At 42.2% G+C, this 14,158-nt stretch overlaps 1 protein-coding gene across 1 annotated transcript in view; it reads right to left on the bottom strand.

Moving 5' to 3' along the window:
* Positions 1 to 4,832: 4,832 nt before the first annotated feature.
* The window catches only part of LOC115098863 (dysbindin domain-containing protein 2-like), a 77,562-nt gene continuing 68,236 nt past the window's right edge, over positions 4,833 to 14,158 (bottom strand). Inside the window, exon 4 of the mRNA XM_029615903.1 lies at positions 4,833 to 5,583. Within this exon, the coding sequence (XP_029471763.1) occupies positions 5,384 to 5,583 (200 nt within the window). The 3' untranslated portion in view covers positions 4,833 to 5,383. The remainder of the gene's footprint in view (positions 5,584 to 14,158) is intronic.

Raw genomic sequence — 14,158 nt, 5'->3', positions numbered from 1 at the left:
ATCCTGATGATGTCACCCATATGTGAGGACTACCATCCTGCTTGCCCTGTGAGAAAATATATTTGGAACATGGTGCCTTATTAATGCCCTTTATTCTGCTCTCACATGCCAACAAAATGCATATTCAGTTTTCACCAAAATACATAACCAATTTATTTACTTCCTGAAGATCTCTCCTCCTGACTAGTGTAAATTTGGGCTGGAGCGCTGCTGTGTCATACAGTTCTCATTGTATACTTTGGAAATATTTTTGACAGTTTTATAACCTTTTTTTACATATGGTGAAAAATAGGAAAGCTAGCTGTAACAAATGAGTTTCTTTAACTGTTAAACATAATGCCACCCAACACATTTTAATACTCTTCCCCAAATTTTAACTATTGACAAAAGTTTCATTTCCAAATATTGGTTTTAAAGGACTAATGTTTTTTTTTTTAAATGAAAAATTGCAGTATTTGCAATTTTGCAGATCTCTTCAGTAACATACACACTCTCTCTTTTATCCTAATTTAAACCTAGTTTTCCTTATGTTCACATCTTTAACTCTTTTGCTCTCTTACACTCTGTCACCCCTCACTCATACACAATTACACCATACTCACTTTCTACATACACAAAATCTGTTTTATAGATATATACCTCTCAGCTACTCAGACATACAGTGCACATCCATATGATTATATATTCCCACTACAGGACTATCAAAACACACAAATACCACTTCTATAACACTCAGTCACATTAGCAAGCATAACTAACGCTGACCACTCATAACACTGCTACAAGGTCATACATAACCTTCTGCCTTATAATTAGGGACCTTCATTTTCAGTTTTTATGTTATTTTTCCTGTTGTAACAAAATAAAAATCAGTGGAAAAATGACTTTTCCACTGATTTTTCTACCAAATGTTATTTTCCACTGATTTTTTTTTTTTTTATAAAACATTGGAATTCCCAGGAAAACTAAAATAAAAACTAAAGATCCTTACCTATAATTCACATACACTTCTCTGCCACACACACAATACTTGTAGATACAAGTCTACACTCCGATCTTCTAGCAGCATGTATCACAACATAAAACAGTTCCTACAGCTACTGATGTCACACACTAAAAATATAAGATAAATATAACTTTTATTTAAAGAACAGAAAAGAGAACAAAATGAAGCTACACCTTTAGGCATCTTCTGTCATACTGAGAAGTTGGTGAGGAGGGGTTGAACTGTAACCTTATACATACATAATTGCTTTGTGTTTCAGAGTCATATCTTTGATTTTTTGAGTGATTCTCCTGTTGCATCATCATTGTAGCAAACAAGAAGCCAGGGGAGGTAATTTTCAAAGGAGTTATATGTGTAAATGTAACATATTCATAGCAATTTTCAAAGGCCATTTACGCGCAGGGATGGTAACTTTAAAATGAGTGTGCATGCGCCTACATACATGCACATGTGGGCACGAGCTCATATATGCTGGAGTTTTAAATCACGTGTGCAAGTGTGTGTATGTAATATAAAATACATCCAGTGCATGTATGTGTGCTCCTAAAATTAAGCAGTAATGCGAGGAAATGTTATTCGTGAGTCTTTCCTTAGGACTTGTCAGCTTTACATTCGCAGATGAGCACATTTTAAAACATGCATGCCTGGAGGAAATAACCAGTTTGACCGCTTAGTCCACCAGTTTGCTCAGTCTATCTCTAGGTCTCTACCTCTGGTTCTTCAGCCTCTCCCCAATTTACCCAGACCCCTCACCCAGTCAGTTTTTGGCTATAATGAGTTTTGTCCTGACTTACACCTGAAAAAGAGCAGAAGTAAATATGCGCAGGTAACAGCCAGACGCGCACTGCGTTTGTCAGTTTTAAAATCAGGATTTATGCACATAAATTCGCCCCTTTTTTGTGCATTTTTGATGTGCATGCAGATGTATATATGTGCGTAATTTTCCATTTTTAAAATAAGAGTTGCTCACGCTCAGCCCATATTCTGTACTATACTTGCGTAAATGGGCCTTTTAATGTGAGCAACTCTTTTAAAATTCATCCCTTAAAGTGCACTTGCACATGTAAAACCTATTGGTAATTCAAAGGCAAAAATTGTATCAATTTTCAAAAGCCCACTTACAGGTGCGTAAAGTGCATTTACATGTATACAATCCAGTTTTAAGCATGTAAGTCCTTTGGAAAATTATCTCCCCAGCCTTCAGTTAACTTGGTCAAACAAAAGATTTTTATGAGCTTTCTTTGATAGGGTGCATAGTTAGTGACTTTTTCATAAGGGTGAAAGGAGTCAACTGGTATAGGTCAGTGTTCTGTTTCCAGAAACAATGTCATTCAAAAAAATAAATATACAATACAATATATGATATGAAAGGTATTAACGATACACAAAAATCAAAGCTTTTCCAATGGAAAGGAAACTGTAGAACTAGGAGTCATGGTATGAAACTCCAAGGGGGACGATTCTGGACCAATGTTAGGAAAGGGTGGTGGATGCATGGAATGCCCTCCTGGAAGAGATGGTGAAGATGAGAACGGTAAAGGAATTTACCCACTGCGGATCCCTAGAGGCCTGAGAATGGAAATGAAGTAACCTGTGTTAACATTAAGTGTAATATTTCTGTATGGAGGTAACCTGCACAGAGAACTTACTGGATAGACTGGATGGACAATGACCATTTTGGTCATTATCTGTCATCATTTACTCTGTTACCTACATTACTTCTGCTATGCCTGTATAGTACATGAGAAACAAGGTGTTAATGAGCTTCTATAAGATAGTTCACATCTTCAGCTGGATGAGAGGCTGGTGTGATGTCCTAGCCAAGTGGAGCTCCATTCCTAAATCTCTAACCTCTCCCTTCCCTACCCCTATGAATAAGCTTTTCTGTATCATATAATTTACAGATCTCAAGCCATGGTATCCTAGGACTGATAGGATAGAAAATTAATGTTCCTAGTTGTACCAAAACCTGTTTTGGTTGTGGAGGGAATGGTCAGGGTTGATCAGAAAAGAATGAGACCAAAGCAACGAGCAATAGAGATGTAAGTGAAATAGTTTCCTTTGTCTTACAAAGATGTAGGTCTTCCCTTATCTGTACAGAACTGCCCGTCACATCATTATAAATACATGTTTTTTCCCAGTCACACTGACAAGATTTCACATTTGTTTATCTGCATTGATTCCTACAGATAGGAGCTACTTAAATGCATTTGGCCAAATATAAGTGAGACGGTGTTGGGACTGAAGTTGCCCTTAGTTTAAACTGACATCATGGTGGAAGACCACCCACTGCACTTCCTCTACCCAATTTGAAATATTACTGGCATTAATACTTTGACTCTGAAAGTCTCAAAAGAGATAATGAGGTTGATGCATATTGTAATGAAGCTGATACTGTATTTCAAACATCAGAGCAGGGGCTGGTCCTTAGGCCCAAATATCGAGATTCTACCTGTTTTCTCAAAATACACAGGGCTTCAGTGTCACGATTTTTTAAAAAGGCTTGCAAGTTTTTCAAGTTCCCAAATTTGAGTGACCTGGGCAAAACCCAAAAGATTCCATGCATGAATACCAATCATCAAGAAGGAGGGGTTAAGAATGGTATGTAATATGTACAGAGATCAGGCCTCATGCCGTCTATAGCTGTGCATCTCCCCCCACACAAAGTTGTTATGGCAAGAAAAGATTATTAAGTGGAATTTTATAACTGCCAGGATCGTGGTAAAGTCTAAGTGTAAGGGATACATTCAGACTTATTCACATTAGCTTACTTTGAAAATACTCCAGCAATTGGCTGAGTACATGCACACATTACCTCACACAAAGTTACTCTTCAAAAGGTGTAACTTGTGCAATGTAATTTACTTGCATGCTTTTTAAAATAAAAAGTGATGTGCCTAAATCTCAACTTCACCCCCAACTCCCCACCTCTGGAATGCCCCTCTGCAGTTTGCATAACAGCCCAGGGCTGTTTTAGTAAGTCAGTTAAGTGCATAAAAGCAGGTTTAGAAAATTACCTCCCATTATGTACATGTTAAAAACCCATCCTTATTATTTGCATCATCCAGGATTCTAGAATCTTCTGCTGCATATTTCTAAATGGAAAAAAATTAACCTTCTGTAATTCCTATAACTATGGATGATGCAATGACAGTGCTGAGTTATGAATGTCACTCTGAATTTCCTTACTTTTCTGCATTCTTTTAAAGACCCATACTCATATCCTAATATAGTTTTTGTTAACTGTTAATGAATAATTGTAACAATACCAGCAAAGGTCACCTTATATTACAGATATAAATTATTGTTAGTAAAACTTTCAGGGAATTAACAGGCATTTATATTTTAGAAAACATCAGTGTAAAAAGAAATGCCATTGTATCTTAGAGAAGATCATACACAAGAATCCAGGTTTTCAAGGGAAAAAAAATTGCAGTTAGTACGTCTGTACAATTCAAGAGCTAGAAAGCTGTTGCTAGCATCCAGCCGCAGCACAATGCTTAGGGTACTGGAGCATTGCCAGGGTACTGGGCGCCTGCATGCCAGTTTTCTTCTTCTGGAGGATCTACCAAAGCGGATCTTCCAGGGGACAAGTCTAGAATCAGCCAGCTTGGAGTGCCTCTTTATGTCCATACATTTTCCAACAACTTAAGTGGGAAAAAAAACCTCAGAAAAAATGGTAGTATGGATCCCCAATTACCACATCACTTGGAAGAAGGCTAGAAAACTATTTAGGTAAGCCTTAGGCTATCATTCGCAATCAGGTATTTCATTCAAGCCCTTCTGCCGCTATTTGTCGTGTTTTGCTATTAGAAAGTAGTTGAGATTCTATTATAAAAAATTTATAAATGAAAAAGAGATTCTATTCAAAAAACTTATAAATGAAAACAGACATATTTTGTAGACATTTTAGACTGTCTTGAGGCAGTCATTCTCTTCCTTCCCAATGAAACCATGCTTAGTGTAACTTTGACATTTCACTTCTGCCCGACAGCAGTCACCACACCCTCAGCAGCTGCACAGTATTTGCCTACCCCACATGAATGCTCCTTTCTTCCTCCATCCAGTCTCTGGTGCCGTTAATGGTAGCGCTATGCATGAGAGAAGCTTTCAGATTAACAGTAACAGTGTAATAATTAGTGTTCCCACTTCTAAGCTCCCTACTATTCTCCCCTCTCAATAAAAAAATGGCTAAGCTGTCACTACCCCCTACCACCAGAAGTGTCCATCAATGGCCCCTCCCTGGCTTCAGAATGATAAGTTTTTTTTATCTTCAGAGTCAGGGTGAAGAGCACTGATAGAAAGCAATCTTTTCTTGCTGTCCCAGGAATACTTCCTTAATGGCACTAGGCAGGAACTTTTGTCTGTAGGATGTTGTTAGTGCCTGTTCTCCTGGTCAGTATTTGTAGAGATGCTATGGTTCACGTGCCCCTCCTCTTCATCTGTTTGGGCTCCTGGTGTCCCGGGACTTTCTTCACACCTGTCCAAGCTGTTCATATCCATCGACAGACAAGAAGAGGAAGACGAGATATGGGATTTTGCTTCATTGCTACTGGTGATCTCATCTTTACCAGGACCTGTTCAGGGAGAAAAACAGGTGACACTTCAGGCAATAAAAACTACAGTTTGTGAGGCCAGTCCTGTAGCTCAAGCTGCAGTGCCCTGCAGTACAGGGGATACAGGTTTAGGGGCTCCGTTGGACAGGACCCTGAGTATGCTACAGAGATATCATGCTCAGGTCCGAAAGAGGTAAGGAAGCTGGCTGCTGCTACAGCGGTGGCACCTATAGGTGCCTCAGAGAAGCACTCCTTCAGCCCCGGGGCAAGGGGTATCTGTCCAGGTATGATTGTCTAGGGAGGGATGGGGGCAGCGGAGAATGCTAAAGACAACAGGGGAGAAAAACGTTTGTTAAAATATTGCATACAAAAGTAGAATTGCTTACCTGTAACAGGAGAGCAGGATTTCAGTCTTCATACATGGGTGACATCATCCGATGGAGCCTGGCCCGGAAAACTTTTTAGATCTTTGACTGTGCCTCACTGAGCATACCCATGCGTGCCATTCTGCCATGCGGGGTCCCTCAGTCTTGTATTTTAGCAGAAAAATGCAGAAACCAGCTCCAAGGGGAGGTGGGTGGGTTTCGTGAGGACTGACATCCTGCTGTCTTTGGAGAACACCTATTACAGGTAAGCACCCCTGCTTTCTCAGAGAACAGGCAGGATGGCAGTCCTCGCACATGGAGAATCCCTAACTACAGACTGCTCCCGATGGAAAAAGGGGAAACAAACAACAAGTGCCAATGGGCACAACAATATTTTTGATGGCAGCAAACCCTTTTCCCATTGCACATGTAACCTAATGAGAGGCAGCCCGGAATAAAAACTACGGGCCCTAGGAGGGAGTGGAGTTGGGGGTCTCACTGCAAACAAATTTCATAGGACAGACTGGCCAAACCTATTATTGCATCAGCCATTCCTGTCCAAACAGTAGTGAGATGTGAATGTGTGGAGAGAACGCAAGGTTGCAGTCTTGCAGATCTCCTTCATGGTAAATTATTGCAGGTGGCTCGCTGATGCTGCCATGGCTCAGAGTGAGCCTTGACATGGTCTACCAGATTCGAACCCACCTAGGCCTAACAGAAGAAGATGCAATCTGCTAGCCAATTAGATAAACTCTGTTTGACAATGGCTATCCCCAGTTTGTTGGTATCAAAAGAAACAAAAAGCTGGGTGGACTTTCTATGTGCTTTAGTCTGCTCCAAATAGAAGGCCAAGGCTTTCTTGCAGTCCAAACTGTGCAGTGCTTGTTTATCTTGGTGCACATGTGGCCTAGGAAACAATGTTGGAAGTATGACTGACTGGTGAAAATGGAATTCTAACAACACCTTAAGCAAGAACTTCAGATGGGCGTGTAAGACCATTCTATCATGATAAAACGTGGTATAAGGTGGATAACTTACTAGATCCTGAAGCTTTTTATTTATTTATTTATTTGATTTATATTCCACTGTTCAGCTCATTAACTCTACGCGCTTAAATGACTGTCACCAAAAATATGACCTTCCAGCTCAGGTACTTCAGGGCACAGGAATGCAAAGGGAGCTCTCATCAGCTGGGACAGAACCATAATGAGGTCCCAAGACACAGCAGGAGGCTGTGGTGCCAGTTGCACTAAGGTGAACTCTTACTGAGTTGGTCTTGAGTCCAGTCTCTGACAGATGTAGAAGGTAATCAAGCAGTTTTTGTGTTGAGCAGGAGAAAGAATCTAGGGTCTTATGCTTACACTACAATGAAAATCTCATCCACATAAATCCATAGGACTTTCTTGTAGTATCCTTTCTTAAAGCCAAAAGAACTTGAGATACATCCTCAGATAAATCAAGGAGTTGCAGGGTCAACCTCCCAACATCTAAGTGGTGAGGGCCATGGAACCAACATTGGGATGGCACAACCTGCCCTGATCCTGAGTGATGAGATCTGAGGAAGTCCCCAGTTTCATTTGTCCCCTGATTGACATCTGAGAAGTGGGAACCAGATTTGTCTTGGCGAAAAAAGAGCTATGAGTATCATAGTTCCGCCATCTTCTCTAAGCTTCAGAATCTTTGCAACTAGTGGAATCAGAGGATATGTATATAGCAGGCCCTTGCCCCAATCTAGGGCACAGGCATCTGAGGCTAGTTTGCTCTCCCCCTCTTTCTGGAACAGATGAGTGGGACCTTCCTGTTCTGATGAGATGCAAACAGATCCACCATGGGTGTGCCCCACTGGCAGAATATCTGGTTTGCTAACTTCCCTGGTTCAAGGACCATTTATAGGGTTCATAGAAACATTAACAGAAAATATAGAAACATAGAAATGATGGCAGAAAAGGACCAAATGATCCACCCAGTCTGCCCAGCAAGCTTATGCTAGTATCTGCTGCACTGTGCAGGTTATCCCCATGTTTGATCAGTTTCCCAGACCGTAAAAGTCAGGGCCCTCGTTGGATGCTGTTTGAATCCAATTTCCCTTTACCCTTGCCGCTGAAGCAGAGAGCAATGTTGAAGTTGCATTAACAGTGTCAAGATATATTTATTTATTTATACAATCACTTTTATACCACAAAGTCATAAGATATCAATGTGGTTTACAAACTTAAAATACAAGCATAGAAACTAAAAATAAAAAAGACAAACATCTTGAGATGCCATTCTGAATTCCACTGTATAATCGGGGCTAATATCAATTCCATTCATTACTTCTGCCTTTCACGCTATGGCTCCAAAATGTCTCAGAAATAGCCAGGTCTTTAAACTTTTCTTAAATTTGGGAGTAGATCATTCACCTCTCAATGATTCTGGCATATTATTCCATAGGATAGGTCCATCTATTTGTTAAGAGTAGTAAAAGCCACAGCAGCAAGTTACTCCCTTGCTTATTTGTTCCCCAAACCGCAAAAGACGTGACCCTCATTGGTTGCTGTCTGAATCTAATTCCCCTTTTTCCACTACCTTTGAAGCAGAGAGCAATGATAGAGTTGCATAAGTAGTATCAAGGCTTATTTGTTAAGGGTAGCACCCACCACACAAGTGGTCTGTGGCCTTCTGGAGAACAGATTTCAGTCTGGATTCCAGCTGCCTTTTTTAGGATCAACTCAATATGTTCGCTCGTGCATTCTCCATGCCAGCCAGGTATGCAGCCCTTAGAACCATCACTTAACAGATGACCCAGTCCCGCATCTGGACAACCTCCTGAAACAAGGAGTACGATCCCATGCCTCCCTGCTTGTTGATGCAGTACATTGCTATCTGGCTGTCTGTTTGAACCAGAATGACCATGTTGGATAACTGATCTCTGAAAGCCTTTTATTGCGTACTGGATTGTCCTTAGCTCTAGGAAGTTTATTTGATAGAACTTCTTCTGAGTGGACCAAATACCATGAGTGCAGATCCCCTCTCCATGAACTCCCAGCTCAGATTGAACACATCCATTGTAATGACAATTTGCATTGGCGAATTTTGGAAAGGGATGCCCCTGACCAGATTGAAACTGTCCCGCCACCAGGACAGGGAGTCCTTGAATAGCTGTGTGACATGGATGTTGACTTGTAGCCATCCATTGGGCTCATCTCATATGAAGGCATGCCATGAGTGACATGTATAGTTGATGCCATGATGCCCAACAGCCTCAACATGTCCTTGTGACAGAATGCACCAGAGAAACCCTAAGAACACCTTAAAGGACAAGTCCCAGCTGTCTGGTCCTGGTCCACCTTAAGACAAGACATTCTGAGTACAGGGCAGTGATATACGTGCCTGAGCTTGAGATCAACATGGAGACGGCAACTGACCCAGAATCCTCTGCTATCTTAGCCTTTCTGGCTATGTGAACTTTAAATGCCCTACTGAGTCTGACCTGGAAGAATTCCAAGGACATCTGGACAGCATTTGAAGCTGGTGACAATTTGTGATGCCTAATTATAGGGTCACAAGAGCAGAAGGCAACGATCAGAACCTCAGGCTAGAATGTTTATTACAGGGGCATCTGTAAACACAGCCTAAGATATGAAGATTGCCCTGAGCAGCAAGATTTTAACAGAACAAAGGACTATCTAAAGAGTGATGGTAAATGGGCCCCAACTTGGAGAACTAATCAGGGTAATTTAGGGATACTGTATCATGCTGTTGACATGACAACCTATGTAAATGATACTCCAGGTGGTCATGCAACTTAAGAATTTCTGACCTAGTACCTTATTGTATTTTACCTATAAAAGAAGGATCAGTTCATGTATACAGATGAGATACTGGTTGGTCAGTTTGTCAGAGAACTGGAATCCAGCAGCTCCCAAGAGCTGCTGGATGCTCAATAAAAAATTATACTTTCTACAAAATCTTAGTATAGTATTCTTGTGACCATGGAGAAGCGCCATAAGTGTGTTTGGCACATAACAGCAGCTCCTCTGAGGAGAAATACAGTTTAGGCTCAGTGGAGAGCAGACAGAGGCCCTGGGAGAAGAGGAGAAGGCAGCTCCTGCAAAGATAACTGATCTATTGCTGTATATTTGAGAAGTAGTGCTGAGGTAAGCAGCTTCTGTTATTCATTTGACGGTAAATAATAAAGTTTTTATAAAAGATAGCTGGAATCCATACTGAAATCTGTCCTCCAGACAGTCACAGAGCACTTGTGTGTGTGAGACAGTCTCATCCTATCATCTCTGGATTAATCTGGATCCCTTTCACTATGGACATCAGGATGATAGCCTTTTGTTGCGAAAGGAGGGCTTTTGCCCAAGACGTGTCTAGTAGAGCTTTGATAAACTCCAACTAAGATGACGGGCTTAGATGAGACTTGGAGTAGTTGGTAATGAACTCTAGTAACTCCAACACGTAGATGGTTATGCACATTGATTCTGTTGCTCTTGCCTAGAATATGCGCTTGACCAGGCAGTTGTCCAGATTGGGATACACATGCACCCCAAGCTTGCACAGTTGTGCCACCACCATGGCAAGGCATTTGCTGAAGACACATGGGGTTGACACTAGGCCAACAGCAGCATGCGATACTGGAGATGATGGCCTCCTATGATGAATCTGAGATATTTCCTGTGACTGGGAAATATCTCTGTGTGGGTGAAATAATCCTTTAGATCAAGAGAACATAGCCAGTCCCCTTTTTGTAGAAAGGGGATCCAGGTGCCCAGAGAAACCATCTTGAACTTTTCTTTCTTGATAAACTTGTTCAAGGCCTTTAGGTCTAGGATGGGATGAAATCCCCCTGTTTTCTTCAAAATCAGGAAGTACTTTGAGTAGAATCCCTGCCCTCTTTTCCCTGGTGGATCGGGCTTGACTGCATCAGCCTATAACTGGGAGGAAAGCTCCTTTTGCAGCAGTTCATGATGCAGCGAGTGATCCCAGCTGGGGTCCAGAGTTGATTTAGCAGGAGACCCAATAGCTTTTCTCTTTACCCTCTTCTGACAATGCTGAGAACCCAAATGTCTTAAGTTATAGTGAGCCACCAGTTTACATAAAACCGCAGCCTGCCTCTAATGGGAACTTCCCCCAGCATGGGTACTGGGATGCTAGCTATGTTCGTCATGATCCAGTCAAAACCCCATCCTAGATGTTGACTGGGTTGCTGACTGGGGCTTAGGGTCCAACCATTTCTGATGATGGGCATATGGTGCCTGCTATGGACAGGACCAAGGGGGCAGAGTATAGCACCTCCTTGTTTGAAGACATGCCTCTTCTGCCCAACTCTTGGGGTACCTCCTAGATAAGGAGGCTGGGTATAGAGTGCCAGCAGAGAACTGCTGGAACATTGCATGGTGTTCTTAGATCTACAGCCAGGTGAGTCTATAGGCAACAATCTCCATAGCAGAGACTCTTGATGCCATGTCGAAAACATCGAAGGTTGAACAGACTATCTGGCTAATTTAAAAATGAGTGTGCTTGTGCCCATATACGTGCATATCAGCTCATGAGTGGAGATATGCTGGAATTTTAAATCATGCACGCAGTTGCACACGTTGGTTTTAAAAAACATCAATTGCACATAAGTATGCTCCTAATTTTTAGAGATTACTTGAGCAAAGCTAGCATGTGTACCTTCTCTAAGGCCTGTTGGCTTTTACGCAACAAGATCCAGCAGGCCTTAGAGAAGGTGCTGCAGGATCTCTGTGCTGTGGCATTGAGGACACCAGGGCAAGTATTGACTATCTTCTAGCTGCTGCTTGATTCCCTTCAGCTGCCTGGGAGCAAGTAACCAGCATTGGTGCCGGTGCTGGGACCATGTTGATTCCGGAAGGGGGATCGGGGTTGATGCCTTCTACCCCGTTGCTCCTCTGGGATGGAAGCTGTCCCAGGATGTTGAGAGTCTTCAGAATCTAGGCCCAAACAGCTAAGAGTACCCCCCTTGGGGACCTTGGCTGAGTATCAGGCATCTAGAGAGTTCTCACCTCTGGCAGACCAGGGAGAATTGGACTCCGAGCACTCATGAGGATACAGTTATGAATCCAGTGAACCCATTCCATTTATTTTACAGACTGAGTATGAGACCAGAAACAAAATGCTAGACATACTTCAGTTCATGGAGCCCTTGAAGGAGTTCATGGCAGCCCACAAAATCCTTCAGGAGGTGCAGAATCTCCTCTCTGTGGCTCTCATCAACAAGAAGGTGGATGCAATTTATCTCATCCAGAAGGCAGATGCTGCACCAATCTATGGTAGTCTAATCTGCTCTCAAGAAGGCAAGAAGAATAGAACTCATTCCTTGGTGCCCCAGGGAAGAAGTCCAGAATCCTGGACACTCTTGAGAGGAAGTTATTTCAGGGAGCTATGCTCAATGCCCACATAGTCTACTACTTTTCATGGGCCAATATATGCAGACCTACTGAAGCAGATGCAGAGAGTGGCTAAGCAGTTTCCTCAAAAGCAGCAAGACATCCTCCAGTCACTGGTGGACAAGGACTTGAGTGCATAAAACACTAAGAAGTCAATTTTAAATGCGTTGCTTGCGCAAAAATGCCCACTTATGAGCAAATATGGGCCATGCGTAAGCAACGCGGATTTTATAGACCCATGAATTATGAGGCTTTGTACCTGTGCATGCATGAAAAATAAGAGGGCAAAAAAGGGGAGGGGCACGGGCTTTCTGGAGTGGGGCCAAAACTTATGTGTAAAACTTCATATTTTAAAACCAGAAACCGCAGCATGCATAGGCTTATTATCCGTGTAATTTTATTGTTGCTTCTGATGAGGATCAAGTTTGCAGATCTCATTAAATAAGGCTTACATGACAGGGTGAGGGGGTCCAGGTCAGTGGGGGGGCTTTGCAGGATGAAGAACCAGAGGAGCCTGGAAGAGCTCGAGAACAACTGGACAAACTGGTGGACGGATTGGAAAATAGGGAATGTCCCTCATGCAAGCTTGTGCTAAAATCCACTTATGTCTCCTCAAAGATAATCGATTCCAACACCAACTGGGAGTTAAAAGTGGTGGCCACATCCTCCTTGGATCCAAGAAAGTATTGGTGGCTGACATCAGGACTGCTGGAGGCTGTCACAAGTTCTAGGATTTTTTAAAAGAATGAGCTCTCCTTGCCATGGGATAATTTAGGAGGTTTCTCGGCAGATGCCAGACTATACCCACTCCCGGTATTGGGCATCAATGGAAAGCAATGCTGATGCTTCTTTGGCTTCCTTCAATGCCTGACAACAGGACTCTTTGATGCTGGTATTGATGAAGTGGAACTCAACGTCTTCTTCGAGTGGGAAGAGACAGATAATGGCCTGTCTCCTGGTTCCCTAACAGCTACCAGCACCAAGGGAACCAACAGTTTCCCGATATTGAAGATGCTACCTCCATTGATGCAGTTCCAAGGTCCCGCAATGTCAATTCCCCCAAGTCTGAGGCTAGTGGATTGGTCTTTCGGTGCCTGAAATGTTTCTCTATCAGTTCCAATTGGAACCAGTGGTTCTTCTGGTTCATTGTTGTACATTTGTGACATCCATGGACATCATGAGATGCCCTCAGGCATAGGATACCTCTGTCATGAGGATCCATGGTAGACATAGTACTACCACACCAGGGACATCACTGGAACCCATTAGACATGTTTGACCAAAAAAGAACCATAGCAAAATCTAACTTGTTGGCGGCGGTAAAACAGAAGGAGAAAGATGAAGACAGAGTGGACAGAGCAAGCAGTCAGAATGTTTCATCCCTCGAAGATTGCTTAAATCAAACCATAGTTGATTTTGATATTGCTCCATCCAGGTATTATGTCCCTTTAGAAGAATTTAATCTTTATATAAAGGTTCTTGCACCTGCATATGTGGCCACCTGTACACCATCTACAAAGAACTGTAAGTGTTTTGGAAGTCTGTGTCTGCTGGTTTCCCACAACTGGCAGAGAGGACATTAAATTTCAATTTATAGAAGCTATGACTGGCACTACTGCTGACAAGTTTTAAACTTGTGTTAATTCTACCCCTTTTTGCGTCTGTTGCTATGGGTGTAGCATATGCGCACACAACTTTCTGTGTAATTAACAGCAAGACAGACTGTTGATGCTGAGGACATCTTCAGCATACATAAGCTCATATACTCGGAACGATGACAGGGACGTTCTCAAGAAAATATAAAAAGTATGGTTGCGCTGTGTTTCAATTCAA

The sequence above is a fragment of the Rhinatrema bivittatum genome, chromosome 9, assembly GCF_901001135.1.
Source record: "Rhinatrema bivittatum chromosome 9, aRhiBiv1.1, whole genome shotgun sequence".
Classification (NCBI taxonomy): domain Eukaryota; kingdom Metazoa; phylum Chordata; class Amphibia; order Gymnophiona; family Rhinatrematidae; genus Rhinatrema; species Rhinatrema bivittatum.
This window is presented reverse-complemented; position numbering and strand designations above follow the sequence as displayed.